This window comes from Bos javanicus, chromosome 4 (assembly GCF_032452875.1).
Source record: "Bos javanicus breed banteng chromosome 4, ARS-OSU_banteng_1.0, whole genome shotgun sequence".
NCBI classification, from domain to species: Eukaryota; Metazoa; Chordata; class Mammalia; order Artiodactyla; family Bovidae; genus Bos; species Bos javanicus.
The window spans coordinates 33,499,311-33,526,599 of NC_083871.1; the positions used below are offsets into that span (position 1 = coordinate 33,499,311).

Genomic DNA, 27,289 nt, shown 5'->3' on the forward strand with positions numbered 1-27,289 from the left:
AAAACTACTATTTAATAGAAATACCTGTAATCACTTTTTAAAATCAAGATGCATATTAGAATTATCTTGGAATTTTTTGAAAAATACCAATGCTCAGGTATTGCTTTTTTCCTCCAGAGTTCCAGATATGTTTCTTTTCTTTTTTTTTTTTTTTAAGCAACCATGTTTCAAAACCACTGGGCTGTATAATCTTTAATTTTATTCAGTTTGTTTCATTTTCTATTTCTTACTCAGTGCTGGCATTTCATTTAGTTTATCTTTTCCAATTTCTCCATCTCTCTCTTTTTTTGATGTTCTTTCTCAAGCCTTTTTCGGCATAGTAGAAAAGCTTTTGTCTACATATATATAAATAGTATGGATAATATATATTTTTTAGAAAACTTACAAACTTTTGCCTAATTGAAAAAAATTTATGACATTTTGATTTTACTTGTTTGACGTAGTATAAATAGAATGCTAGATTTCTAACTAAAAAATAAATATGCCACAAGCAACAAAGGTTTACCGTATAGCACAGGGAACTATAGGGAACTATAGTCAATATCCTGTAATAACCTGTAATGGAAAATAATCTGAAAAATAATGTGTGTTTATGTATAACTGCATCACCTTGCTGTGCACCTGAGACACTGAAGTCAGCTATATTCAATAATATATATATATATATTAAGGAGAAAAACAACCCAAATGAACCAGTTAGGGATGGGCAGGAGAGAGAAACAAACGTCATCAGAGAGGTTATACAGGTGGCAGGTCAGCACATGAAAGGTTGTTTAACAATGTTAGTCGTCAGTGAAAAGCAAATTAAACTTCAATGAGATACCATTATACATCTACCAGAATGGCTAAAATAAAAGTGAAACCCCAAATGCTGCTGAGATGCAGAGAACCAGGGTCACTCATTATTGGTGGGAGTGTAAAATGGTATTCAGCCTGAAAAAATAGTCTGTGATTTCTTATAAAACTAAACATGCAGTTACCATACAGTCCAGCAGTTGTATTGGACATTTATCTAAGAGAGACTATGTTCGTGTATTCACTCAATCTGTATTCAGGTGTTCATAGCAGCTCTATCGGTAATAGCCCCAAACTGAAACAACCCCCAACACTCTTGAATAGGTTACTGGTTGAGCAGCTGTGGTACATCCAGTGATACAAGGAAAGCAGTACTGATCACACACAACCTGGATGAGTCTCTAGAGATTTGCACTTGGTGAAAAAGGCCAGTCCCGAAAGGTCACATACCTTATGCTCCATTTATATAATATTTTTGAAATGACAAAATAACAGGCAGAACAGTTTAGTGGTTTTCAGGTGTTAGGGATGGTGTGGAGGGGAGAAACGAGGAGTAGGAAAGGAGGTGGCTGTGACTACAGAAAGCAGGACTGAGCGATCCTTGTGATGGAATTGTTCTGTATTGTGATCGTCGTCACGTGAATCTAACAGGATAACATTGCTTGGAACTAACATCACTTCATGGGAAATAGATGGAGAAACAATGGAAACAGTGTCAGACTTTCTTTTGTTGGGCTCCAAAATCACTGCAGATGGTGACTGCAGCCATGAAATTAAAAGATGCTTACTCCTTGGAAGGACAGTTATGACCAACCTAGATAGCATATTCAAAAGCAGAGACATTACTTTGTCAACAAAGGTCCGTCTAGTCAAGGCTATGGTTTTTCCAGTGGTCATGTATGGATGCGAGAATTGGACTGTGAAGAAAGCTGAGCACCGAAGAATTGATGCTTTTGAACTGTGGTGTTGGAGAAGACTCTTGAGAGTCCCTTGGACTGCAAGGAGATCCAACCAGTCCATTCTGAAGGAGATCAGCCCTGGGATTTCTTTGGAAGGAATGATGCTAAAGCTGAAACTCCAATACTTTGGCCACCTCATGTGAAGAGTTGAATCATTGGAAAAGACCCTGATGCTGGGAGGGATTGGAGGCAGGAGGAGAAGGGGACGACAGAGGATGAGATGGCTGGATGGCATCACCGACTGGATAGACGTGAGTTTGAGTGAACTCTGGGAGATGGTGATGGACAGGAAGGCCTGGCGTGCTGTGATTCATGGGGTCGCAAAGAGTTGGACACGACTGAACTGAACTGAACACACACTCACGAGTGCATGTAAAACTGGTAAATCTGAATAACGTTGAATTAATGCTAAGTGTTAAATTTTTGGCTGGGATCTTGTTCTGAAGAGATGTTGAAGATGTTTTTTGGGGAACACCAGATAAAGGGTTTATGGGATCTGACTGTCTTCCTTAGTGTCTTCTTTTGTGTCTACACTGTCTGCCTTTGTGTCTACAATTATCTCAGAATACCACGTTAAAAAAAATAAAGCATGTATAAATTATCCCAAACAAAATGAAATAAAAACCTACACTGAGCACTGGACAAAAGGGACAAAGATGAAGGCCAAAACATCTGTCATGGTCAAAACTATTGCTTCTGAATGTATTAGTTTGAACAATATAAAGTGGCCTGTGTTGGCTTTTAACTTAAGAGGAATAACAATTTCATGTGTCTAGCACTAGTACAATTAGGCTTTGTTAAAAAAAAATTAGCAGCCTTTGGAAGAAGGGATGAGTTAGTGAAATTTGATATTGTTTGGGTGGGTGATTGTAATATCGGAAGTATCAGCATTCTGTTATTTTATATTAGAGGAATAGTAAAGTTGACTTTTAACATTCCTGAGAGTATTTGAAAGTGTTTTTTTTCTTTCAATAGACATGATCTGTTAAAAAACAAAACACTTCATCAACATTCTACTGTATTCTTGCCTAAGGATATGCTTATCATTATGGAAGGTCATAGAGAAGCCAGGTTTACTGAATCAGTTGGAATGGTACTTGATATTTCAACAATAAATTAGAATAGCATGTTTTGAAACTCCTCAGTCAAAAATAGTTCTGCTAATCTTCTGTTGTCAGCTGTTTCTGGTGTGGTTGATGGTTGAGGTTTTCAACAAGAGCAGAGAAACAGAGCTAAACTGTATTGTATGCACCTCTTGCCTTATGCAGACCTGTTTGTTCAGGGATGACAGTGATCTCCCTGGGTCAGGCCCAGCGCTGTGAGCAGTTCTGGCAGATGTGATAGGGCAGCCCTAGGCAGGTCATTTTGAGAGGTCAGGAAGGTCTAGAGCATCAGTGGGTTGTTGCTTGGGTACCAAAGAAGAAGACGCATAGAGTACAACATCTGCACATAGAACCTGGTTAGTAAAGGCTCGTTTGCCTTCACCCACCCGTTCTTACATCTGTCGTAGCTCCTTTTACTTTCGCACAAGCAGAGGAAGAAATGCACTCTTAAAATCAAAACAGCTTTGAACTTTTTATGACAAGAAGGAATAGGCTGTTATTACTTATACAAATGAGTCCACAGATGCTATAAATTATTTATTGAAAGAGGATAATATATTTACTCAGAATTTGATTTGAATTCTTGTGTGCAATATTTAGATGGCTGACTAGTCAAGCATTTCAGGTAAAAATAGTGGTTCTTTGCCCATGCCAGTTGATTCCGTTTTAATCACAAAGCCCTCTAGGATTCCACACATATCAGTGGCTGGTTTTAGAGAGAGATTGACTCCGGTGGCTGTTGATTCATGCTGTGAAGCCTTAAATCCTGGATATTTCACTTACTAGCAAATGACTTGACCTCTTTCTCGTTCCATTTCCTCATGTATTGAGGGGGGAAAATAATGCCTACTTCTTGGTACAATTGAGAAGAATCAGTGAAGGAGATCCTGTGTATATAAAGGACCAAGTACTGTTCCTTCCAGAGAACAGATGCTCAGGGACCAAACAGAAAAATCAAAGCGCGTCCATGAAAGAGACCTCCACGGTGGCCCAATGTCGTGCTCAGAAGCCCTGGTAGAAGGAGCTCTGCTCCCCTGCCATTGGAAACCTCTTCGAGGTCCTGTCACTGCACAGGGCTGGGTCCCCTGTGTTCTCCTGGCCTCCTACTTTGGCATTTCTGAACCAGAGTATAATTAGCAACTGCTATGTTGAGTACACCTATTTTTTTTGATATACTGCCCCATTTTCTGTATTTATTGATGTTTAGCGTATACACTTCTTTTTAAAATGTAAAATCTCCCCCAAAGGCCCAGATTTATTTATTTGTATGAGAATCCATGGAGTATAGTGAGAAAGTTGAAATTTTACTTTATTATATACCATCTCAGTCCAAAAAGAAATGGCTACAATATGTATACTAAAAAATAGGGCTTCATAACAAAAGACGAGTAAAAGATTTATATACAGTACAGTATACTATGTACCAGCAGCATTTGTGTACAAAAGGTAAAATTGTTAAAAAATTTAAATTATCTGCAATTGCATTTTTAAACAGATACTGTCTTCATTTACTGATAAAGAACTTTTGGCATATGCAAAAGCTGGAGCAGTAGCTGAAGAGGTCTTAGCGGCTATTAGAACTGTGATTGCATTTGGAGGACAAAAGAAAGAACTTGAAAGGTTTGAGTCTCCTTTTTTAAGTTGGTAGAGATGTTAAATTCTGTCATCTTAAATGCCCTTCAGGTTGCTGGTGATGATTCTAAGGGTATTCTCTGATGTATATGTTTCCTTAAACAGCTTCTTGGATATATTATAGCATAGTTAATATTCTGGAAAAGTTGTGATTCTAATTGTTGTAATTTTCTTATATCTGCTAATTGAAAGTGTTTTCTAGAGTCTCCTAGGTGGGTAGTGAGATAAAATAGTTTCTTAAGGCTGAAACATAATTAATATCTCTGATGATAATTTTTCTCCATCAAGTTAATTTTTGTTTCTCTAAGAATGAGTATTTTGTGGTAGATGGATGGGGTCATTAAGTCAAAATAATGGTTACTTCTGGGGGAGGTGAGGGGTTGGTGATAAAAGTGGGGCACATGGCAGGGGCATCTTGATTCTGACATTCTTGTATTTCATGACCTCAGCTGTGCTTACATGAGTGCTCACTGTATACTCTTTCAGCTGTACACACTGTGTTTGCAGGGTACTTTTCTCAGATGATACATTTCATACCCATAAAGATGTCCTCTGAGAGATTTGTGATGGCCGTGTACCTATCATAGTTCAGAGGAAAGCAGCATCTGTGCTCTATCTCATTTTTTGCGAAGGTTTTTGCTTTTGCCTTAACATGAGTCTGACTAAAAAATGGAAAGTCTTGCTTCATTGCTTTGCAAATACCCAGTCAAATGAAGCCCCTCTTTCTCTTGGAGCTTTAATTCTGGCGGGGGGAGGGGACAGATACAAACAACCACAGGTCAACAACATATCTAATGTACTAGTTGGGGTAAATATTGTTTGGGGAAGTTAAATACTCTGTTAGAGTCATGGAGGATACTGTTTCAAGAGTGTATTCAGCCAAGTACTTTCTGAATAAATGTCTGAGTAGAGACAGAATGAAATTTTGAACTTGGCGTTCATTTTCAGTTTTTCTCAATGGAGAGGTGTATCAGAAAAAGAATCTCTTTACCAACATGGGGCGACAAATCTTATCTGATTCTGCCTAGTTATCGCACCAAGGGAAAGCATCTCTCTGTAGAAATCAAAATTGCAAGCCTCACCTTCATGTGCTGCTAGAGTTTGAATTTATAATACTCTGAGGACCAGGGAGCTCTCTCTTCCTAAAGCTGAGAGTTTCACATTAAAAATCAATCCGAGTCCAGTGGTAGCACTAGGGTGTTGGGTAGAAGAAATTTAAAAGTTGCTGAAAATTCGTGAACTAAGCAGCTAAATTAAGAAGTTAGAAAAAGAATAACAGAGAAAGGAAGTATAAGAAAGATAAAGGATTAACAGCAAAAACATTTTAATAGAAAATAAGATAAAGAAGCAAAGGGCTGACAAAAAATCATTAATTTTTATGAAAATATGGATAAATAATGAAGTAGTATTTTGCAGGTTAAAGCAGAAACAAAATGAAGGAGAACAAGGAAAAACGTTGCTATAGATTTTTTAAAATTTATTTTAAGAATTACAGTTTTATACCAGTAATTAAAAATCCCTGATGAGATAGATGATGTCCCAGAAAAATATAGGTTAAAATTCTCACTTAAGACACTAACTTGAGTAGAACCATAATCATTAAAGAAATTGAATCCAGCTTAAAATCTCCGTCTTTTGCCTTTCATATACATACACACATAAACACGCAAAAACCCACCAGGTCCAGATAATTTTCCAGACAGATTTTACCAAAACTTCAAGAAAGATAACCCCATCTTACACAGATTGTTCAAGAGAACAAAAAAAACATAAATATAGAGTGAGTTCATTTTATGAGGCTAGTATAACCTTGACATCATAACAAGATAGCAGATATATGAGAGAGGAAAATTATAAGACAGTTTCATCTAAAACATAGATGCAGAAAGTCTAGATAGTATTTGCTAAATGAATCAATGTGAAAACTATCATCAGATTAAAAAAAAATTTCTGAACCTGTTGGCTTGATCCCATAAGTACAAAGATGATTTAAAATCCATGAATATAATTAACCACAGTAGTTGATTGGAAGAAAGACATTTTGTTTTGATGGATGAGATTACAGATGATTCATGACAAAAACTTTCTTAATTTAATAAAGAGTATGTACCAGATACCTACAGGAAATTTTATTAAATGGTAAAATAATAGCATTCCTTTAAAATAATGAAACAAGTCTGCTAGCACCATTTCTATTTAGAGTTGTATTGGTACAAGATAATAAAATTAAGGAAAAAATAAGAGTAAGAATAATAAAAAAGAAAAGTTATTAGGTTGGTAAACAAAAAGCAAAACTGTCATTCTGTATAGAATATGTGATTGTCTACACAGCAACTCTAGTAACAGTGTAATAAGGTCTGCAGAACAACAATGTACGGGAAGGCCTCTGGGTACCTGCTGACAGTTCAGGGCTAAAAATGGCATTCCTGTGAACAGCAGTGAACAGTTAAGAACATGTAGTGTTCCGTCAGTTGTAGGATGCACATTTTTCTCTTGCAATTCATCAACTCTGAAATTGAGACAAATCCTACAATCAGAGCCGTCTTACAATTGCTGTGGGTCTGGATTGAGAAGCTGAGTTCTTGCAAGAAGGATTTGTGTTTGCTTCTGCCACTCACTGGGGGCAGTATTAACCTGAGCCCGTGTACATTATATTCTTTGTCTAGGAGTTTTTGAACCGCACTAGTGAATTCATATTTTTCAGACCTGGATAAGCATTGCCTTTTATGGTTCCAGTTCCCAGGGGACATGTTTTCCCCTCACCCTTCATCTGAAGGGTGAATGCTGTATAAGCATTGCCTTTTATGGTTCCGGTTCCCAGGGCACATGTTTTCCCCCCGACCCTTCATCTGTTGTCAAGGTTGAGACAAGCAGGCTCTCCTGCTGTCACTTTCCATGGTGTACATGCTTATTATATTCAGGCTGTAGCCTTTTGGGTCCCTGCTGTATATGGAGAGTTCTGTTAAACTCCTTTATTAATGTTGCATAGAATAACACGATTATAATACTTCTTAGATTAATGGCATCCAAAATTTGAAGAACATGATAATTTTAGAAGATATTATTAGCAATGAAAAACTATAATGATGTATAACCTGGGTGTAAGGAGGGAAAGGTGTCAAGTCCAATATTCAAAACTTAGATAAATCTTATTTTAGTTCACTGAAAGTTGAAAGGAATTGAAAGTATTTTTTTAATGCAGTGATTGAGGTAATTAGATCTAAGTAATTAGATGGTGATTGCAGCCATGAAATTAAAAGACGCTTATTCCTTGGAAGGAAAATTATGACCAACCTAGATAGCATGTTAAAAACCAGAGACATTACTTTGTCAACAAAGGTCCGTCTAGTCAAGGCTATGGTTTTTCCAGTAGTCATGTATAGATGTGAGAGTTAGACTATAAAGAAAGCTGAGCACCGAAGAATTGATGCTTTTGAACTGTGGTGTTGGAGAAGACTCTTGAGAGTCCCTTGGACTGCAAGGAGATCCAACCAGTCCATCCTAAAGGAGATCAGTCCTGGGTGTTCATTGGAAGGACTGATGTTGAAGCTGAAACTCCAATACTTTGGCCACCTGATGCGAAGAGCTGACTCATTGGAAAAGACCCTGATGCTGGGAAGGATAGGGGGCAGGAGGAGAAGGGGACGACAGAAGATGAGATGGTTGGATGGCATCACTGACTCAATGGACATGGGTTTGGATAGACTCCAGGAGTTGTAATTGACAGGGAGACCTGGCGTGCCGCAGTTCATGGAGTCACAAAGAGTCGGACACGACTGAGCAACTGAACTGAAGTAATTAGATACAGATTTTTTTGTTTTGTTTTTTATAGAAGATAGTGATCAACTTTTTAACAAGCAAATGGGCTTACACAGTTATATTCAAAGATTCATTTTATGTGTAGAATTATTTCTTCAGAAGATGTTATTTACTGGACTCTGTCTTTGAAAGGTCCCCTAGAAAATTGGAAATTATTGGAAATTACTTTTTCGTGAATATCAGGAGTAGACTCAAGACTACAACCTGATGGCCTAAGGTTCTCTCCAGCTTGGCCATTTCCGGAACGTTCAGTTCATTTGGCAAATTTGTTCAGCATCTACCACATGCAAAGCACTGTGCTAGGCTCTGGGTTTTCACTTGTGTGTTGGCAGTGAGTGAAAGTCGCCTAGTCATGTCAGACTCTTTGTGACCCCGTGGACTATAGCCTGCCAGGCTCCTCTGTCCATGGAATTTTCCAGGCAAGAATACTGGAGTGGGTTGCCATTTCCTTCTCCCATCTTTGAATAAAAAATAGCAAGAAAAATATCTTTGTTAAAATCAGTGCTCAGGCTGATTTCTTTATACATTCTAGCATTATTCATATATTAAATGCTGACATTCTTATAGAGTTTTAATTCTGGTATTAAACTGATTCAATTAAGCAGTGTTTTTTTTTTAAGTTGATACAAATAAGTAACCAGGTCTTCAAAAATTATAATAAATTTTGAAAAACCCAAAGTAGCCCTCACTGGTGTTTTTTTTTTTTTTAACATCAAGAAGCTTAAAAATCAATTATCTGTTAAACAAAATGAAAATTTAGAAATGTTTTCTCAAATATGAATATAATTATGTTAAACCCTCCAGAATATGACAGAAATACTTTTCTGAATTTTATTCAATTTTAATTTTCTTATGCATTAGGTGATGTTGTTTGGTATTCGTATCAGAATTTCCTTGAAAAGCTGTTTTTATTAACTATTCTTATAATGATTATTCAAAAAGTAAATGTAAAAGTGTTTTGAACAGTTAAAAACCTAAGAAAAGGAAGTTTCAGGTCATAATCATATTCCTCTGTTTAAGTTTTCAGATAATTCCTAGTGCTTCATCAGTTTGTATTTAGAACACTACACTTACCTTCCCTGTTGATGCGAACCTTGTAAAAGAATTAGCACAGTTCCTCAGGCAGTGAGTTGTAGGAAGTCTGTATGTCTTGGACATCTTGATATACTGCTTTATCTTTGCCTTTTTTGCCCTCATATGATCCCTGGTCAAAATAATAAGGTGGAAGAAAAGAGAAGGAAGGGAGGGAGGAGAGCAGGAAGGAAGAAAAAAATCATCAGAGACATGAATTAAATCATGAATTGTTTAAATGTGTTTTGAAGGAATCAAAGAATGTGCTGATGAGGGTGAGCAGGACAAGTTTACTTTAACCATGGTGGTCACGGAAGGCACGCGTGTTGGATATTTGAGGTTTCCTGGAGGCTGGTACTTGAGGGAAAAGAAAAAGCCTGCTGTAGTCAGGTAGGGACACAAGAGTCTTCCAGGTTTCCCAAGATGGCAGAGACTTTGGTATATTCTAGAAAATATCCTAAGGCTTGTGTGACTGGAGCTCGGTTGAGTCAGAGGAGATTGAAGTGAAGAGGGGCTATTGAGGGTGAGTGGGGGCCAGAACATGGGGATTTACATGTCCTGGTAAGGAGTCAGGATTTAACTCCAAGGGCACAGGGAAGCAGTTGAGGGATTTAAACAAAGGAATGATGTCTAGTTTATGTTTTAAAATCGTTTTTCTGTCTATAATTGGTCTGGTGAGTGGATCAGTTCAGTTCAGTCACTCAGTTGTGTCCAACTCTTTGCAACCCCATGAAATGCAGCACGCCAGGCCTCCCTGTCCATCACCAACTCCCTGAGTTCACTCAGACTCACATCCATCGAGTTGGTGATGCCATCCAGCCATCTCATCCTCTGCCGTCCCCTTCTCCTCCTGCCCCCAATCCCTCCCAGCATCAGGGTCTTTTCCAATGAGTCAACTCTTCGCATGAGGTGGCCAAAGTACTGGAGTTTCAGCTTCAACATCAGTCCCTCCAATGAACACCCAGGACTGATCTCCTTTAGGATGGACTGGTTGGATGTCCTTGCAGTCCAAGGGACTCTCAAGAGTCTTCTCCAACACCACAGTTCAAAAGCATCAATACTTCAGCACTCAGCTTTCTTTACAGTCCAACTCTCGCATCCATACATGACCACTGGAAAAACCATAGCCTTGACTAGACGGACCTTTGTTGGCAAAGTAATGTCTCTGCTTTTGAATATGCTATCTAGCTTGGACATAACTTTCCTTCCAAGGAGTAAGTGTCTTTTAATTTCACGGCTGCAATCACCATCTGCAGTGATTTTGGAGCCCAGAAAAATAAAGTCTGACACTGTTTCCACTATTTCCCCATCTCTTTCCCATGAAGTGGTGGGACCGGATGCCATGATTTTATTTTTCGGAATGTTGAGCTTTAAGCCAACACTTTCACTCTCTTTCACTTTCAGCAAGAGGCTTTTTAGTTCCTCTTCACTTTCTGCCATAAGGGTGGTGTCATCTGTATATCTGAGGTTCTTGATATTTCTCCTGGCAATCTTGATTCCAGCTTGTGCTTCTTCCAGCCCCACGTTTCTCATGATGTACTCTGCATAAAAGTTAAATAAGCAGGATGACAATATGCAGCCTTGACGTACTCCTTTTCCTATTTGGAACCAGTCTGTTGTTCCTTGTCCAGTTTTAACTGTTGCTTCCTGACCTGCATATAGGTTTCTCAAGAGGCAGGTCAGGTGGTCTGGTATTCCCATCTCAGAATGTTCCACAGTTTATTGTGATCCACACAGTCAAAGGCTTTGGCATAGTCAATAAAGCAGAAATAGATGTTTTTCTGAACTTTCTTGCTTTTTTGATGATCCAGCTGATGTTGGCAATTTGATCTCTTGTTCCTCTGCCTTTTCTAAAACCAGCTTGAACATCTGGAAGTTTATGGTTCACGTACTGCTGAAGCCTGGCTTGGAGAATTTTAAGCATTACTTTAATAGTGTGTAAGATCAGTGCAATTGTGCGGTAGTTTGAGCATTCTTTGGCATTGCCTTTCTTTGGATTGGAATGAAAACTGACCTTTTCCAGTCCTGTGGCCACTGCAGAGTTTTCCACATTTGCTGGTATATGGAGTGCAGCACTTTCACAGCATCATCTTTCAGGATTTGAAATAGCTCAACTGGAATTCTGACACCTCCACTGGCTTTGTTCGTAGTGATGCTTTCTAAGGCCCACTTGACTTCACATTCCAAGATGTCTGGCTCTAGGTGAGTGATCACACCATCGTGATTATCTTGGTCGTGAAGATCTTTTTTGTACAGTTCTTCTGTGTATTCTTGCCATCTCTTCTTAATATCTTCTGCTTCTCTTAGGTCCCCACCATTTCTGTCCTTTATCGAGCTCATCTTTGCATGAAATATTCCCTTGGTATCTCTAATTTTCTTGAAGAGACCTGTAGTCTTTCCCATTCTGTTGTTTTCCTCTATTTCTTTGCATTGATTGCTGAGGAAGGCTTTCTTATCTTTCCTTGCTGTTCTTTGGAACTCTGCATTCAGATGCTTTTATCTTTCCTTTTCTCCTTTGCTTTTCACTTCTCTTCTTTTCACAGCTATTTGTAAGGCCTCCCCAGACAGCCATTTTGCTTTTTTGCATTTCTTTTCCATGGGGATGGTCTTGATCCCCTGTCTCCTGTACAATGTCACGAACCTCTGTCCATATTTCATCAGGCACTCTGTCAGATCTAGTCCCTTAAATCTTTTTCTCACTTCCACTGTATAATCATAAGGGATTTGATTTAGGTAATACCTCAATGGTCTAGTGGTTTTCCCTACTTTCTTCTATTTAAGTCTGAATTTGGCAATAAGGAGTTCATGATCTGAGCCACAGTCAGCTCCCCATCTTGTTTTTGCTGACTGTATAGAGCTTCTCCATCTTTGGCTGCAAAGAATATAATCAATCTGATTTCAGTGTCAACCATCTGGTGATGTTCACGTGTAGAGTCGTCTTTTGTGTTTTTGGAAGAGGGTGTTTGCTATGACCAGTGCATTCTCTTAGCAAATAGCCTTTGCCCTGCTTCATTCCGTATTCCAAGGCCAAATTTGCCTGTTACCCCAGGTGTTTCTTGACTTCCTCCTTTTGCATTCCAGTCCCCTGTAATGAAAAGGACATCTTTTTTTGGGGTGTTAGTTCTAAAAGATCTTGTAGGTCTTCATAGAACCGTTCAGCTTCTTCAGCGTTACTGGTTGGGGCATAGGCTTGGATTACTGTGATATTGAATGGTTTGCCTTGGAAACAAAGAGAGTTCATTCTGTCATTTTTGAGATTGCCTCCAAGTACTGCATTTCGGACTCTTGTTGACCATGATGGCTACTCCATTTCTTCTAAGGGATTCCTGCCTACAGTAGTAGATATAATGGTCGTCTGAGTGAAATTCACCCATTCCAGTCCATTTTAGTTCACTGATTCATAGAATGTCGATGTTCACTCTTGCCATCTCCTGTTTCACCACTTCCAATTTGCCTTGATTCATGGACCTAACATTCCAGGTTCCTATGCAATATTGCTCTTTACAGCATCGGACCTTGCTTCTGTCACCAGTTACATCCACAACTGGGTATTGTTTTTGCTTTGGCTCTCTCCCTTCATTCTTTCTGGAGTCATTTCTCCACTGATCTCCAGTAGCATATTGGGCACCTACCAACCGGGGGAGCTCCTCTTTCTGTATCATATCATTTTGCCTTTTCATACTTTCATGGGGTTCTCAAGGCAAGATTACTGAAGTGGTTTGCCATTCCCTTCTCCAGTGGACCACATTCTGTCAGACCTCTCCACCGTGACCCACCTGTCTTGGGTGGCCCCACCCGGCATGGCTTAGTTTCATTGAATTAGACAAGGCTGTGGTCCGTGTGATCAGATTGACTAGTTTTCTGTGAGTATGGTTTCAGTGTGTCTGCCCTCTGAAACCCTCTCGCAACACCTACTGTCTTACTTGTGTTTCTCTTACTTTGGACGTGGGGTATGTCTTCACGGCTGCTCCAGCAAAGCACAGCCGCTGCTCCTTACCTTGGATGAGGGGTATGTCCTCAGGGCCGCCTGTCCTGACCTTGAACATGGAGTAACTCTCCTGAGCTAACCCTCTCCGGAGGTCAGGGGCGGTGACCAAGAGGAGTTTCGCCACGCCCGAGGTCAGGGGTGGTGGCCGAGAAGAGCAACCCCATGTCCAAGGAGCGGCAGCTGCGCGGGCGCAGGAGGGCGGAGAGGTGAATGGATGAGAGCTGTCAAAAATTTGAACTGTTCAGAAAACTGTTGAAATGTTCCAGGAGAAGGATGATAAGTCCCTGGATTTGGGATTTAATTTGGAAGTAGAATTATTAAGGGGCTTCCCAGGTGACTCAGTGGTAAAGAATCCGCCTGCCAATTCAGGAAATGTGAGAGACACAGATTTGACCCATTGGTCAGGAAGATCCCCTGGAGAAGGAAATGGCAGCCTATTCCAGTATTCTTGCCTGGAGAATCCAATGGACAGAGGAGCCTGGTGGGCTACAGTCCATGGGATGGCAGAAGAGTTAGACACGACTTAGTGGCTGAACAATAGCAATAATAGAATTATTAAAGCTATTCTTAGACCAAATATAATTCTTCAGTTTTCCTTCTAGTTCTTACCCTTCCCTTTGCTGCTTCCACATAGACAGGTAATTAGGGTCTTACTCTGATTTTCTCTTCAAATTAGCAGGTACAGTAAGATCTCTCAAATTCTTTCAGAATTGGGGAATTTAATTCAGTAGCATACAGTGGGGCTTCCCTGGTGGCCCAGATGGTAAAGAATTTGCTTGGAATGCAGAAGACCTGGATTTGATCCATGGGTTGCAAAGATCCCTTGGAGAAGGGAGTAGCTATCCACACCAGTATTCTTTCCTGGAGAATCCCATGGACAGAGGAGCCTGGCTGGCTAGAGTCCATGGGGTTGCAAGGAGTCGGACACAGCTGAGTGACTAACACACACGCACACACAGCAGAAATTTTTCCTTGCTCTCAAAGGTGGCTATTTGCATCATTGATAAATGTGTTCATATTACTTAAGAAGAATAGTTTTTTCTAATTGTTAGTGTTTTGTTATGTAACTTTGACCCCTTTTAGGAAATCCTACTTTGCCATTTTGATACTATAGTTTTTAATGAATTGATGATTTTAATATCTAATTTTGTACATGTGACATTTTTGTTGACAAGCTAATGAGAAAGCCTTTGCAAAAGGAGTAGTGTTTGGTTCTCCTCCTTCCTTACCCACTTCTTTTTTTTCATTTATCTTTTCTGGCATCTAAGTGATTTTCTTCCTTGTTGCTTCTTCCTGTGCAAAAGTTTCCTCTGGCTGCTTGGGACACAGCATATCACAGTGATTTCTACGTTAGTCTCGGTAAGCAAGAACTGAAATAAAGGCAAAACAAAGTGTGAGTCATAAGCATTAAAGTTCCTTAAGTGTAATCGTGTATAATTTATGCCCAGTGGTACTTTCATATCACATCAGCTCATAAAGTGGGAGACATGTATATTCAACCATTGAAGCACATTTCTCAAAAATAATTTCCTGGTCAAGTGTTATAACTGGCTAGTTGGAGATTTACATTTTTTGGAGGGAGAAACTTTCATAATGTATTACCATTTTATCACTATAAAGTTCCATTTAAATTTACTCTTTAGGAAGTAATCATGTAAATTTCATTGGGCCATGCCGTGCTTTGGTAACTGGTTATTGGTGAGGTAGTTTTTAAATGTCATGAGGTCATGAAAGAATACGTGTTCATATCTGAGCAGGGCTTGATCTCTGCTTGTACATTCTCAAATGGAACAAATCCTCCAAAAAATTAATATAATAGTGTATAATGTTTATAACATCATGTGTTTATGGATCAAAGAACTCAAAATATACATCCTATTAGAAATAAACTCTTTCATTTCCGCAATTATGAGCTCCTCTGTCTGCAAGGCAATGTTCTGATGTCCTGTAGGGAGTTGTTTTAAGAGAATAAGGACAGATTTAGGGCTCAGTTACAGTCTGTTCTGTCTGATTGTTTTACCATCGTTCTGTATCTGCAAAGATCCTTCTTTTTCTTTGAATCTGATCCCCATTCACTTATCTCCGTATCTGTCTTCTTAAGCGGAACAGTCTGCTATGCACCTATCTTCTTTAATTTGAATATCAGAAATTAACCACTTCCCCAGGGTTTAAAAAGTGCTCAAATTATGTTAAATCATTAGAATGAGAGGGAAATGTGTCTCAATGGGCTCCAACATTGCTTTGGTTTTTGTTTGCTTCCTTGGTTTAGCCCTTTTTTGTGTAATCCCCTGTATTTGCTTTACCATATGAGTAAAGAATGATTAATTCTTTACTCATATGGTAAAGAATCCGCCTGCAATACAGGGACCTGAGTTTGATCCCTGGGTCAGGAAGATCCCCTCTGGAGGGGAGGGCATGGCAGCCCACTCCAGTATTCTTGCTTGGGAAATCCCATGGACAGAGGAGCTTGGAGAGCTACAATCCTTAGCGTTGCAAAGAGTCGGACAGGACTTAGCACAGGACACAGTTTATTCACATGTAAAAAGTCTTAGATGGCAGTTCAGAGCACTCAGATTGCTCCTACACATGTGTTTTTCTCATTTGGTCCTTCCAGCAGGCCCAGAAGGAGGCAGGGCAGGGAGCAAACTGCCTTCATCCTTGATGTGCAGAGGTTTCAAGGACTTACTTGTATTGAGTACTTTCTTTTTTTAAAATTAATTTTTATTGGAGTATAGTTACTTTATAATGTTGTGCTAGTGTCTGCCATACAGCAAAGAGAATCAGATATATATATGTATACACACACACACACACCCCTGTATCCCCTCTTTTTTGAATTTCTTTCCCATTTAGGTCACTGCAGAGCACTGAGTAGAATTCCCTGTGCTCATTAGTTATCTGTTTTATGCAAGTATCAGTAGTTGTATATGTGTCAGTCCAAACCTCCGAATTCATCCCACCCCATCTCTTCCCCACCTTGGTGTCTGTATGTTCTCTACGTCTGTGTCTTTATTTCTGTTTTGCAAATAAGATCGTCTGCACTACTTTTCTCGATTCCATATCTATGTTAATATATGATACTTGTTTTCTTCTGACTGACTTCGCTCTGTACGACAGTCTCTAGGTCCACATCCCCACACACGTCTGTATTGAGTACTTTCTAGCATTATATCTTAATTTTATTGATACATTTAAAATGCATGCAGATTTTAAAGGGAAAACACAAGTGTTTTCATAGCTTGTGTTTTGTCTTCTATGAAACAGTGCAAGTGCTGTAAGTTTGCTAAGTATTACTTCTTTTATTTCACTATTGCTAAGGCCAGAGAAGGTGCTTTTAGAACATGCCTCCGATTACTTAATTTCCATAAGGCCTCAGTTTCCTTTTCTGCACAAAGAGATTAAAATAGTACTAACATCATAGGGTCAAATGGAGAAAATACATGCGAAGCGCCCATCAGAGGCCTTGGTGCATCTTGAGTACTCAACAACCATCATGCTGTACTGACCCATTTTGTAAGATGTTACAAGCATGTGTGATAATTTGTTACTTCTCCCAGGTACAACAAAAATTTGGAAGAAGCCAAGAGAATTGGAATAAAGAAAGCTATCACGGCCAACATCTCTATGGGTGCTGCTTTTCTGTTGATCTATGCGTCCTATGCCCTGGCATTCTGGTACGGGACCTCCTTGGTCCTCTCAAGAGAATATTCCATTGGACAAGTGCTCACGGTAAGTGATATCATAGTAAGAGATGAATCACCTTTAAAGTGTCAATGAAATTTAGTGGTGTTGGTTTGACTGTTGGAGAGTATATTTTAGAAGAATTATTAAATAATGGCCAATAAGAGCGAGTGAGAGCCTGGGATTTGATATCAGGCTGGTCTGATTCAAATTCTGGCTGTGCCACTTACTGACTGTATGATTTGGTTCAGCCACCTAGACTTTTGAAGACTCTGTTACGTCTTCTGCAAAATGGAAATGACGGGAGTAAGACGCCATAACTTTTAGTGTTGTTGTAAGGACTAATCGAGAAAGTGAATGTAGAAACACTTAGCAAAATTTCTTCTCTGTAAGTTGTTGGATAATGTAACTACTGTGTGATTTACAAAGAAGTGAACAGTGACTTTAGTCCTCTTTAACACCTGTAGAGAAACAGCGTCAAATGTATGATAAGAAACTGATTTAGGCAAAATATTTACAAAATATTTTCCTATGTACTGTTCCACTTGATACAACAACACTAAGATTGCTTGGTAGGGAAAACAGAATCTTGTCTCTTTTTGCAAATAAAGAAATTGAAGTTCAGACTGTCGAAGAATCACCTGAAGACATACAGCCATTTAGTGGTTAATCCAGGGTTCAGACCTCAGGTTTCTGAGTCTCGTAATAGGGTTTATCTCCACTATACCCTACTGATGCTCTCAAAAAATTCTTGGTCTTTGAAGACATATGAAAATATTCCAGTCATATGGAATTTATTATTTCACGGATCCAGTAAGACTAATTCAGCATTCTCAACTGAAAAGTACTTCAATTTTAAAAATAATAGTTTTAATAGTCAGTATTCATATGTTATCTTGCCATGTAAAAATTTAACGATGTTAAAAGTATGAAAAAAGCATGCTAAATACTAAGTAACTCAATGCTTTTACTTCACATTCCTCAGGTCTTCTTTTCTGTATTAATTGGAGCTTTTAGTATTGGACAGGCATCTCCAAACATTGAGGCATTTGCAAACGCAAGAGGAGCAGCTTATGAAGTCTTCAAGATCATTGATCACGTAAGTGTGGGCTGGCCATTTATCTGTCTGTCTAAAACAGTCTATTTCTTTATCACTTTTATTCAGCTCTCCACAAATGTAATTGAAAGTATTTATTGTAACCTAGTAGTTGCTGTAACCTTCTGACATTTTATTCTGTTTAGAAACCAAGCATCGACAGCTATTCAAACACTGGGCACAAACCCGACAATATTAAAGGAAATCTGGAATTCAGAAATGTTCACTTCCATTATCCATCTCGAAACGAAGTTAAGGTACAATGAAATGATTACTCAACAGTTCAACAATGTATGTAGTCCTGAAATCTGTGGTTTAAGTTTATTTCTCGTTCGTTCTCATAGATCTTGAAGGGCCTCAACTTGAAGGTAGGGAGTGGGCAGACGGTGGCCCTGGTTGGGAACAGCGGCTGTGGGAAGAGCACCACCGTCCAGCTGATGCAGAGGCTGTATGACCCTACGGAGGGCATGGTGAGATGACTCTTGTTCAGCCAGATGCTGCAGCACTGACTTACCTTAGCAGATTGCACATCACAAATCTGCGCTATGTGGATATCACAGCTCCTTTTTATTTTAGGTCAGTATCGACGGACAGGATATCAGGACCATCAACGTAAGGTATCTGCGGGAGATTATCGGGGTGGTGAGTCAGGAGCCCGTGCTGTTTGCCACCACGATAGCTGAGAACATTCGCTATGGCCGTGAAGATGTCACCATGGATGAGATTCAGAAAGCTGTGAAGGAAGCCAACGCCTATGACTTTATCATGAAACTGCCTAATGTAAGTCCTTCTCCATCTTCGTTGTGCTGGAGGGTCATGGCATGCTGGCCTGACGCATCGGAAGTCAGGAAAGGAATAAAAACTGGGGGAACTTCCCAAGGTGGCAGATCAAGATGACTCCAGATTTTACAGCTCTAGTAGCATCAACTAGTAGTAGACACACTTTTAAAAATATTTACTTATTTTTTGACTACTCTGGGTCTTCATTGCTGCCAGCCGGGCTTCTCTAGTTGCGGGCGAGGGCTGCTCACTGTGGTGGCTTCTCTGGTTGCAGAGCTCGGGCTCTAGGCACCCAGGTGCCAGTGGTTGTGGCTCCGGGGCTCTGGAGCACAGGCTCAGTAGTTGTGGCACATGGATTAGTTGCTCCGTGGCATGTGGGATCTTTCTGGACCAGGGTTCACACAGGTGTCCCCTGCATTGCAAGGAGATTCTTAACCACTGGCCCGTGAGGGAAGACCTGATGTGTTTTTTTAATTCGGGTGGTGATTGCTAAGTTTGAGGCCTCCCAGGTGGTGCCAGTGGTGAAGAACTCACCTCCTAACGCAGGAGATATGAGAGATGCTCCCTGGTTGGGAAGATCCCTGCAGGAGGGCGTGGCAACCCACTCCAGTATTCTTGCCTGGTGAATTCCATGGACAGAGGAGCCTGGTGGGCTTCAGTCCATACAGAGTTGTAGAGTTCGACACGACTGAAGCGACCACACACACACACACACACGCAACTGGACCATACTGCTTGTGAGGTTTGGGTTGTTTATAGGATTACGTCCCATCTTAAAAATCTGAGCTGAGATAGCTTATTCTGTTGTTTAATCCTCCTGTGTTTTTGGTGTTGTAGAAATTTGACACCCTGGTTGGAGAGAGAGGAGCCCAGCTAAGCGGTGGACAGAAGCAGAGAATCGCCATCGCCCGGGCCCTGGTTCGCAACCCCAAGATCCTCCTGCTGGACGAGGCCACCTCAGCTCTGGACACGGAGAGTGAAGCAGTGGTTCAGGCGGCCCTGGATAAGGTGGGTGAACCTCAGTTCAATCCTAGCTGGTTTGTAAGCATAAGAACATTCCATTGTTAATTCTTCATAAGATTATTTTTAAAGAAATCTCTCCTAAAGTAATTCTTTAAGCTATTAAAACCATCAGGCCTCTCTGGATCTGTATAACTTCTATCTCTCTGGTATATTTTTAGGTAGAGATGAATAAACTTTCATTGAAAGATACTTGTACATTTTTTTAAGTTAAACAATGAGAAATATAGACTCAGATGAAAGTTGGTCTTCATTGTGCTCTTAAAAACTTAGCCTTATAGATCACCCTGATACTTAGGTTTTATGAGTTTTTACTGTTGTCAACACGAGGAAGGTTTACATCTAGTTCTTAAGAGGTCAGATGCCTATCAAAGACAATGGGAAATGAGAGACCTCTTATCTTGAGGAGAGTGCCAGAGAGTTGATGACGCTGGGAATGAAATGAAATGTCCTTGACCGTCAACAGAGTTCGACCTTCCTGCAGTACCTGAGTCCGTGTGACTCATTCATTGGCTAGACGTGAGTGTGTGGCCACGCCCGTTACCGTGTGCTTGGTCTCCGGTGTCTGATGATAAGTAGGCTCGCTCTGTGAGGACACGGAGCGTGGAAACCTTTTAACCCATAAGTGCTGTGAGTTGAAGTGCTCCTGGCAGAACTGAAAGATAAACTCATTTATGCTCCAACTATCCCGCTCTTCTAATAACAAAACAACTCTGTTTCTCTAAACATCCTGTCAGAGTGCGTAACAGATTGTTGAGACAAGAAAAAGAAAAAAAATCCCGAACAATTTTGTGGACCAGAATAGATGGAGATGCGACTGAGTCTGCTTTTTCCTCTTCTCTTTGCTTATCTGTGTTTTCTTTCTATTCTACGGTGTTACTATGTATTAAATTATTAATAAAATGAATTTAGAAAGGTTGCATTTAAAAATACCTTTTCCTGTTCATGCACATTTAGAAGGGGCATTCCACATCTCATCCTTTGAAAACATCCAAAGACTTGATCGTCTTCTCTGCTTTCTAGTTGTTTCCACCTAATTTTTCTGATGTGCATTTCTTTTTCTTCCAGGACTTTTTCTCGCTTCTCTTTTTCAAACTGATCGTTATACCTCTTTTTGCTAGCTTATTCTGAGAATTTTATTGCTAGTTCCCAAAGAGAAATATGAATAAGAAAAATTATAAGCATTGGGAAAGTTACAAAGGTTAAAAAAATCTCGGACAAGTGCTGGTTATCTGGCTTTGTTCCATATGAAAATAAAAATGAGATTGGGTGTTTAAGACATTTACTTAACTCCTTAGTTTTTTCCATAATGCTTCTCCCTAGAAATAAGCATCATTTATTAAGCACTTACTGTGTACATCACAGTGCTACCTGTGCATTATTGTATAGCACAACCACTCCAGAAAGTAGCCTTGTACTATTAATATCCCCATTGGATATGTGAATAAGTTGAACCTCACACAGGTTTAAAGACTTGTGTAAGATCCTGGAATGCATATAGAGCAGAACTAAGATTTGAGTTCACATCAGTGTAACCCTGAAGTCTGGCCTTTGCTGCCTCACATCTGTTGTTTGTCTTGGTCATCCGGATGTCTGAGAGAGCACAGGGTGACCTCCTGGGGGACTTGGTGCTGGCTGGCACGGATCGCAGCAGGCCTGTATCTGCTCCGATCGACTGATTCCTGGGCTCTCGAGTGTTGTACCTTGATTATTACGTAAACTTAGGCTAGTAGAGATGGAGTAGAATCTTAGAGGCTTACATAGTATTAATATGAGACTATCATATTTGTGTTTATACTTATTAAAACATCATTTTAAACCATTAACAATACATTTACTGAAGCCAGAGACTGCCTCATATAGCTTACACAGTTTTGCAATGTTCAGGGCATTGGTGGTCAGTAAATATACATTGAATTACTGAATTTTTTTCATATAATCATTCATGTATTCAAAAATGAGATTTTTTTCCCTTTAGGCCAGAGAAGGCCGGACCACCATTGTGATAGCACATCGTCTGTCCACGGTTCGTAATGCTGATGTCATCGCTGGTCTTGATGATGGAGTCATTGTGGAGGAAGGCAATCACAATGAGCTCATGGGGAAGAGAGGCATTTACTTCAAACTTGTCACAATGCAGGTATAGTCTAGCAGTTTCCTCAAGTATCTCAGGCATGAGCTGATTTTTCTGTATTTGGTGCTATAAATAAATGTTACTATTGATTATCTTGAGAAGAGGGAAAAAATTTTTGGGTAGGAAGCAGAGGGAGTGAGGATCACACCAGGTTTTAGATTTTTTTTTCCCTCTTGAAAGGAGAGAAATGAAGAAGGATAGAGAAAGGTAAAGTTAAAAAGGCTTAAAAGTGAGCTATCCACTCTAGCAAGGGCTTCTTAGAGGCCCAGTGGTAAAGAATCTGCCTGCCAAGCAAGAGACATGAGTTCAATCCCTAGGTCAGGAAGATCCCCTGGAGAAGGAAATGGCAACCCACTCCAGTATTCTTGCTGGGAAAATTGCACAGCCAGAGGAGCCTGGCAGGTTACATTCTATGGGATTGCAAAAAGAGTAGGACCCGACTGAGTGGCTAACCAGCTGCCGCAGCAGTATCCACTCTAGCAGCTGCTAGCCACACGTGGCTGTTGAGCACATTAGTGGTGGGTAATTTGAATCGAAGTGTTTGTAAGTCGAAAATGCATACCAGAGTCCAAAGACTTAGTCCAAAGAAAAATGCAAGCTATCTCAAAAAGTTTTTACACTGATTACATGTTAATATAATATCTTAGATACATTAAAGGTTAGATAAAATATATAATTAAAACTAACTTTACCTATCACTTTTTTTTGACATGTCTACTGAAAACATTGTGTCTCACAGTATGACTTGCACCGTTATTTGTGTGATGTCACTGGTCCAAAGCAAATCTGATTGAGCCAAAATCACTCACACACAGGAGGTGACTAGATAAGATACTTGGAATGGATGCCAGATTGTTTCAGCATAGTTTATGGGGATCCTTATTTAATGGTTTCAATTTTCAAATATAATCACACCAAAAAAATGGCAGTTCCACTTCATCCTTTCCCAAAGGGACTTAAATTACCATTTTCCTTGATATCTGCTGTTGAGCAATTAGATTTCATTGGTTAACTCCGCCTAACCAACTTATGCATATTTCTTGTTTATTTTAGACAAAAGGAAATGAACTTGAATTAGAAAATACCCCTGGTGAATCCCTAAGTAAAATTGAGGACTTGTACACGTCCTCCCAAGATTCAAGATCCAGTCTAATCAGAAGAAAATCAACTCGCAGGAGTATCCGTGGATCCCAAAGCCGGGACAGAAAGCTCAGTTCAGAAGAAACTTTGGTACAAAGGAGGCTGCAGACTGATGTCTTTAAGAGTGGGCTAAGGCTGGGATAGGGGTGGGAGCAAGAAAGGGTTATCCAGAATTCCCTGTCCTATCCCTTAGCTTGGTCCACAGACCCAAATCTCAACGTGTTAACTCTAAGGTGGAATTTATGAATGATAATTTATAGGATAAGAACTTTAGAATTAGAGTTTATAATGTAAAGAGATAATAGTGAGTTTTCAAATACAGACATTTTTGTTCTTTCATCGTTACAAATATGTTTGTCATGTTCAGTTCAGTCGCTCAGTCGCGTCTGACTCTTTGCGACCCCATGAATCGCAGCACGCCAGGCCTCCCTGTCCATCACCAACTCCCGGAGTTCACTCAGACTCATGTCCATCGAGTCAGTGATGCCATCCAGCCATCTCATCCTCTGTCGTCCCCTTCTCCTCCTGCCCCCTACCCCTCCCAGCATCAGAGTCTTTTCCAATGAGTCAACTTTTCGCATGAGGTGGCCAAACTACTGGAGTTTCAGCTTTAGCATCATGCCTTCCAAAGACATCCCAGGGATGATCTCCATCAGAATGGACTGGTTGGATCTCCTTGCAGTCCAAGGGACTCTCAAGAGTCTTCTCCAACACCACAGTTCAAAAGCATCAATTCTTCAGCGCTCAGCTTTCTTCACAGTCCACCTCTCACATGCATACATGACCACTGGAAAAACCATAGCATTGACTAGAGGGACCTTTGTTGGCAAAGTAATGTCTCTGCTTTTGAATATGCTTTCTAGGTTGGTCATAACTTTCCTTCCAAGAAGTAAGCGTCTTTTAATTTCATGGCTGCAGTCACTATCTGCAGTGATTTTGGAGCCCAAAAAAATAAAGTCTGAACACTGTTTCCATTGTTTCCCCATCTACTTCCCATGAAGTGATGGGACCAGATGCCATGATCTTAGTTTTCTGAATGTTGAGCTTTAAGCCAACTTTTTCACTCTCTCTTTCACTTTTGTCAAGAGGCTTTTTAGTTGCTCTTCACTTTCTGCCATAAGGGTGGTGTCATCTGCATATCTGAGGTTATTGATATTTCTCCCGGCAATCTAGATTCCAGCTTGTGCTTCTTCTAGCCCAGCGTTTCTCATGATGTACTGTGCATATAAGTTAAATAAGCAGGGTGACAATATACAGCCTTGATGTACTCCTTTTCCTATTTGGAACCAGTCTGTTGTTCCATGTCCAGTTCTAACTGTTGCTTCCTGACCTGCATACAGGTTTCTCAAGAGGCAGGTCAGGTGGTCTGGTATTCCCATCTCTTTCAGAATTTTCCACAGTTTATTGTGATCCACACAGTCAAAGGCTTTGGCATAGTCAATAAAGCAGAAATAGAGCACAGTCTGTCAGATCTCTCCACCATGACCCGCCCATCTTGGGTGGCCCCACGGGCATGGCTTAGTTTCATTGAATTAGACAAGGCTGTGGTCCTAGTGTGATTAGAATGACTAGTTTTCTTTGATTATGGTTTCAGTGTGTTTGCTCTCTGATGCCCTCTTGCAACACCTGCCATCTTACTTGGGTTTCTCTTACCTTGGATCCAGATGTACGGTCAGACTTAAATATTTATGGAATCATCATGTATTTCTTTAAAAATGAAGGCACAATGTAACAGAATCTGTCTGTACTCTTTAAAAAAGATTTACATAGCCGTCAGTTGATACGGAAGTAGGAATAAGATCTATTTGTTTACAAATTGTTTCATAGAGAAGAACTGTATATCAGTTCAATCCATTAAGATCAGTTATTTTCCTAACAGGTTTGTTGTAATATTTTGTGTTCTCCAGGATGAAAGCGTACCTCCAGTTTCCTTTTGGAGGATTCTGAAGCTGAATATAACTGAATGGCCTTATTTTGTGGTTGGTGTATTTTGCGCCATTATAAATGGAGCTCTGCAACCAGCATTCTCAGTCATATTTTCAAGGATTATAGGAGTAAGTGTTTATGTTCATTTTGGCGACTTACCTGTGAGTCCTGACTAAAGAATGAACTGTTTGTATTTGTAAATTTATATAAAAGCCACAAAAACGTGCATTGTACCTTCATATAACAGCTTGAAGATGTAGAAGTTTTATTTGTGTTAGGAAAACTGATTTTTCAAAACTTACTTTGTCGTGGCAGTTGGTTTCTATCCCAGGGCCCTGGGAATGAGGTCCTGTAAATCAGTCCATGAAACTGACCAGGTGACTGTCCCCTACCTGCCATCGCTGGACTCTGAGTCAGCCTCAGCAACAGTTCTGTGACTGGTGTACAGGGTTCCTCGTGTATTCATCTCACCAGCTCAAGGAAGAGCCAGTCTCTGACTCGTGTACTTGTCAGGACGTGATGGGGCTGAGCACTTGGCCTCTGTGGGATGTCCGTCCCACGTATTAAGATGAAAACAAATGGGACGGCTTGAAAAGACTCAGGCTGACAGATACTGGTCGCCCTGCTTTTCATGGTGTCATTTTCAACCATAAAGTTACAATCTCACAAGTCAGATTTTGGTGCAGTGTGAAGGAAGATGGTTTTCTTTCCCTGTGAAGTGGTTGTTCTCTGCATGCTTTTTGAGCCCAAGGCATCCTGTTTAGCTCTTTTAACCAAGGTCTCCCAGTGTGGTTCCGGGTGAGCTGGCTGTAGTTCCCCACTGTCTGTCTAACAGGCCACCCTACAAAGAAGGCTGGCTGAAGAAGCCTCCTTTCTTCAGAGAGACCTGGGCTGAATATATGAGCTCACCTCCTGGGCTCTCCAAAACCACATCAGCAGATGTGTCTGCAGACACCTTGGGACAGTTGGAAATGTCGCCGTGTGAAACAACAGACTGCCATACAGTGTAGTTTCCATCAGAGGAATAAGACAGTATTTGTTCCCAGTTCTGCGGTACTGGGTTTGGTGCTGACTTGAAGCACCCATTACTTCAAGAAGGAGTATGAGCAGAGGAAGAGTTGGATGGATCAATGAATGAGTGACAGGCCTTGGGCCCTAGGGAAGGCACGATACCGCCCCATTGAAGTCTGGCCTTCGGGAAGCCTGCCTGAGCTCCACATGCTAAGGCCCTCTTGACCCCAAGTACTATAACTAGATGTAAAATGGGTCAGACTGTGAATGATTTCGTCAGTAGTACTGAAACCCTTAAATATTTTCTTTGCCAGATCTTCACCAGAGATGTGGATGATGAAACCAAACGACAGAACAGTAACTTGTTTTCACTGTTGTTTCTAATCCTTGGAATTATTTCTTTTATTACATTTTTCCTTCAGGTAAGTGTCCACATTTTCATTTTCTTTTTCCATTTGGAGAAATGTATCATTACCCAACTGGCGGGATTTATTAAACATCTGTGTGATTTGCTGTTTAGTAGAGTCGTTCCTCTAGTCACTGGGCTCTTAGCAGTCAGTTTCCTTGACTTAAATCAAAGATGTTTTCTTCCTCTGGCTTCCTCTTACACCCCAAGGGAAGGAACCCTTGCTTCCTTCCTTCTCCCCACCTTCTCCCCTGACTGGAAATGTTCATGAAGTCAGAGGGAACGGAGTGTTTGAACTAACACGATGATTGGAAGTAAAAGCAGGGGTCTTAGAAATGGAATCTCAGGGGAGCTGTGGACACATGTTTGGATATATAAGTACTGCCACCCAGTTCTGATACTCAAGTATCTTCCAGTGTTCTAAAAGCAAGAACAAACCTCAGAGCCCCATAAGCCAGTCATGCTGATTTTAAAAATATCTGAAGAGTTTGTCATTCTTTTCCTGAAGAAGGAACCTTTCTAATGATGGAAGAATGTCAGTCTTCAAACAAAAACTGTAGTAAGCATATTCAAAGTATGCTTTTACAGATTGCAGATCATTTGGCTGAAATGAAATTGCCAGGAGTTTAAGCACTCTAGATGCTCCGCATCGTAAGGCAGTATGGGCTTTGGTGTTAGGTGTAGGGTCAGGTATGAGTTGCACCAGTTCCTAATTCTGTGTCCTTGGG

The 27,289-nt window shown here is 40.2% G+C and overlaps 1 protein-coding gene across 3 annotated transcripts in view; it reads left to right on the forward strand.

The window, feature by feature from the left end:
• ABCB1 (ATP binding cassette subfamily B member 1) overlaps positions 1 to 27,289 on the forward strand; it is a 101,693-nt gene that overhangs the window by 38,563 nt on the left and 35,841 nt on the right. The window contains exons 8-18 of one of the 3 annotated variants that reach the window (XM_061413731.1): positions 4,353 to 4,477; positions 16,925 to 17,096; positions 18,034 to 18,147; positions 18,291 to 18,401; positions 18,489 to 18,614; positions 18,721 to 18,924; positions 19,762 to 19,932; positions 21,923 to 22,084; positions 23,132 to 23,308; positions 25,126 to 25,272; positions 26,470 to 26,577. In XM_061413731.1, coding sequence (XP_061269715.1) covers positions 4,353 to 4,477; positions 16,925 to 17,096; positions 18,034 to 18,147; positions 18,291 to 18,401; positions 18,489 to 18,614; positions 18,721 to 18,924; positions 19,762 to 19,932; positions 21,923 to 22,084; positions 23,132 to 23,308; positions 25,126 to 25,272; positions 26,470 to 26,577 — 1,617 coding nt within the window. Of the gene's footprint in view, positions 1 to 4,352; positions 4,478 to 14,707; positions 14,727 to 16,924; positions 17,097 to 18,033; positions 18,148 to 18,290; positions 18,402 to 18,488; positions 18,615 to 18,720; positions 18,925 to 19,761; positions 19,933 to 21,922; positions 22,085 to 23,131; positions 23,309 to 25,125; positions 25,273 to 26,469; positions 26,578 to 27,289 lie in introns of those variants that run through there. The other 2 variants (XM_061413732.1, XM_061413734.1) reach the window with 2 other exon arrangements.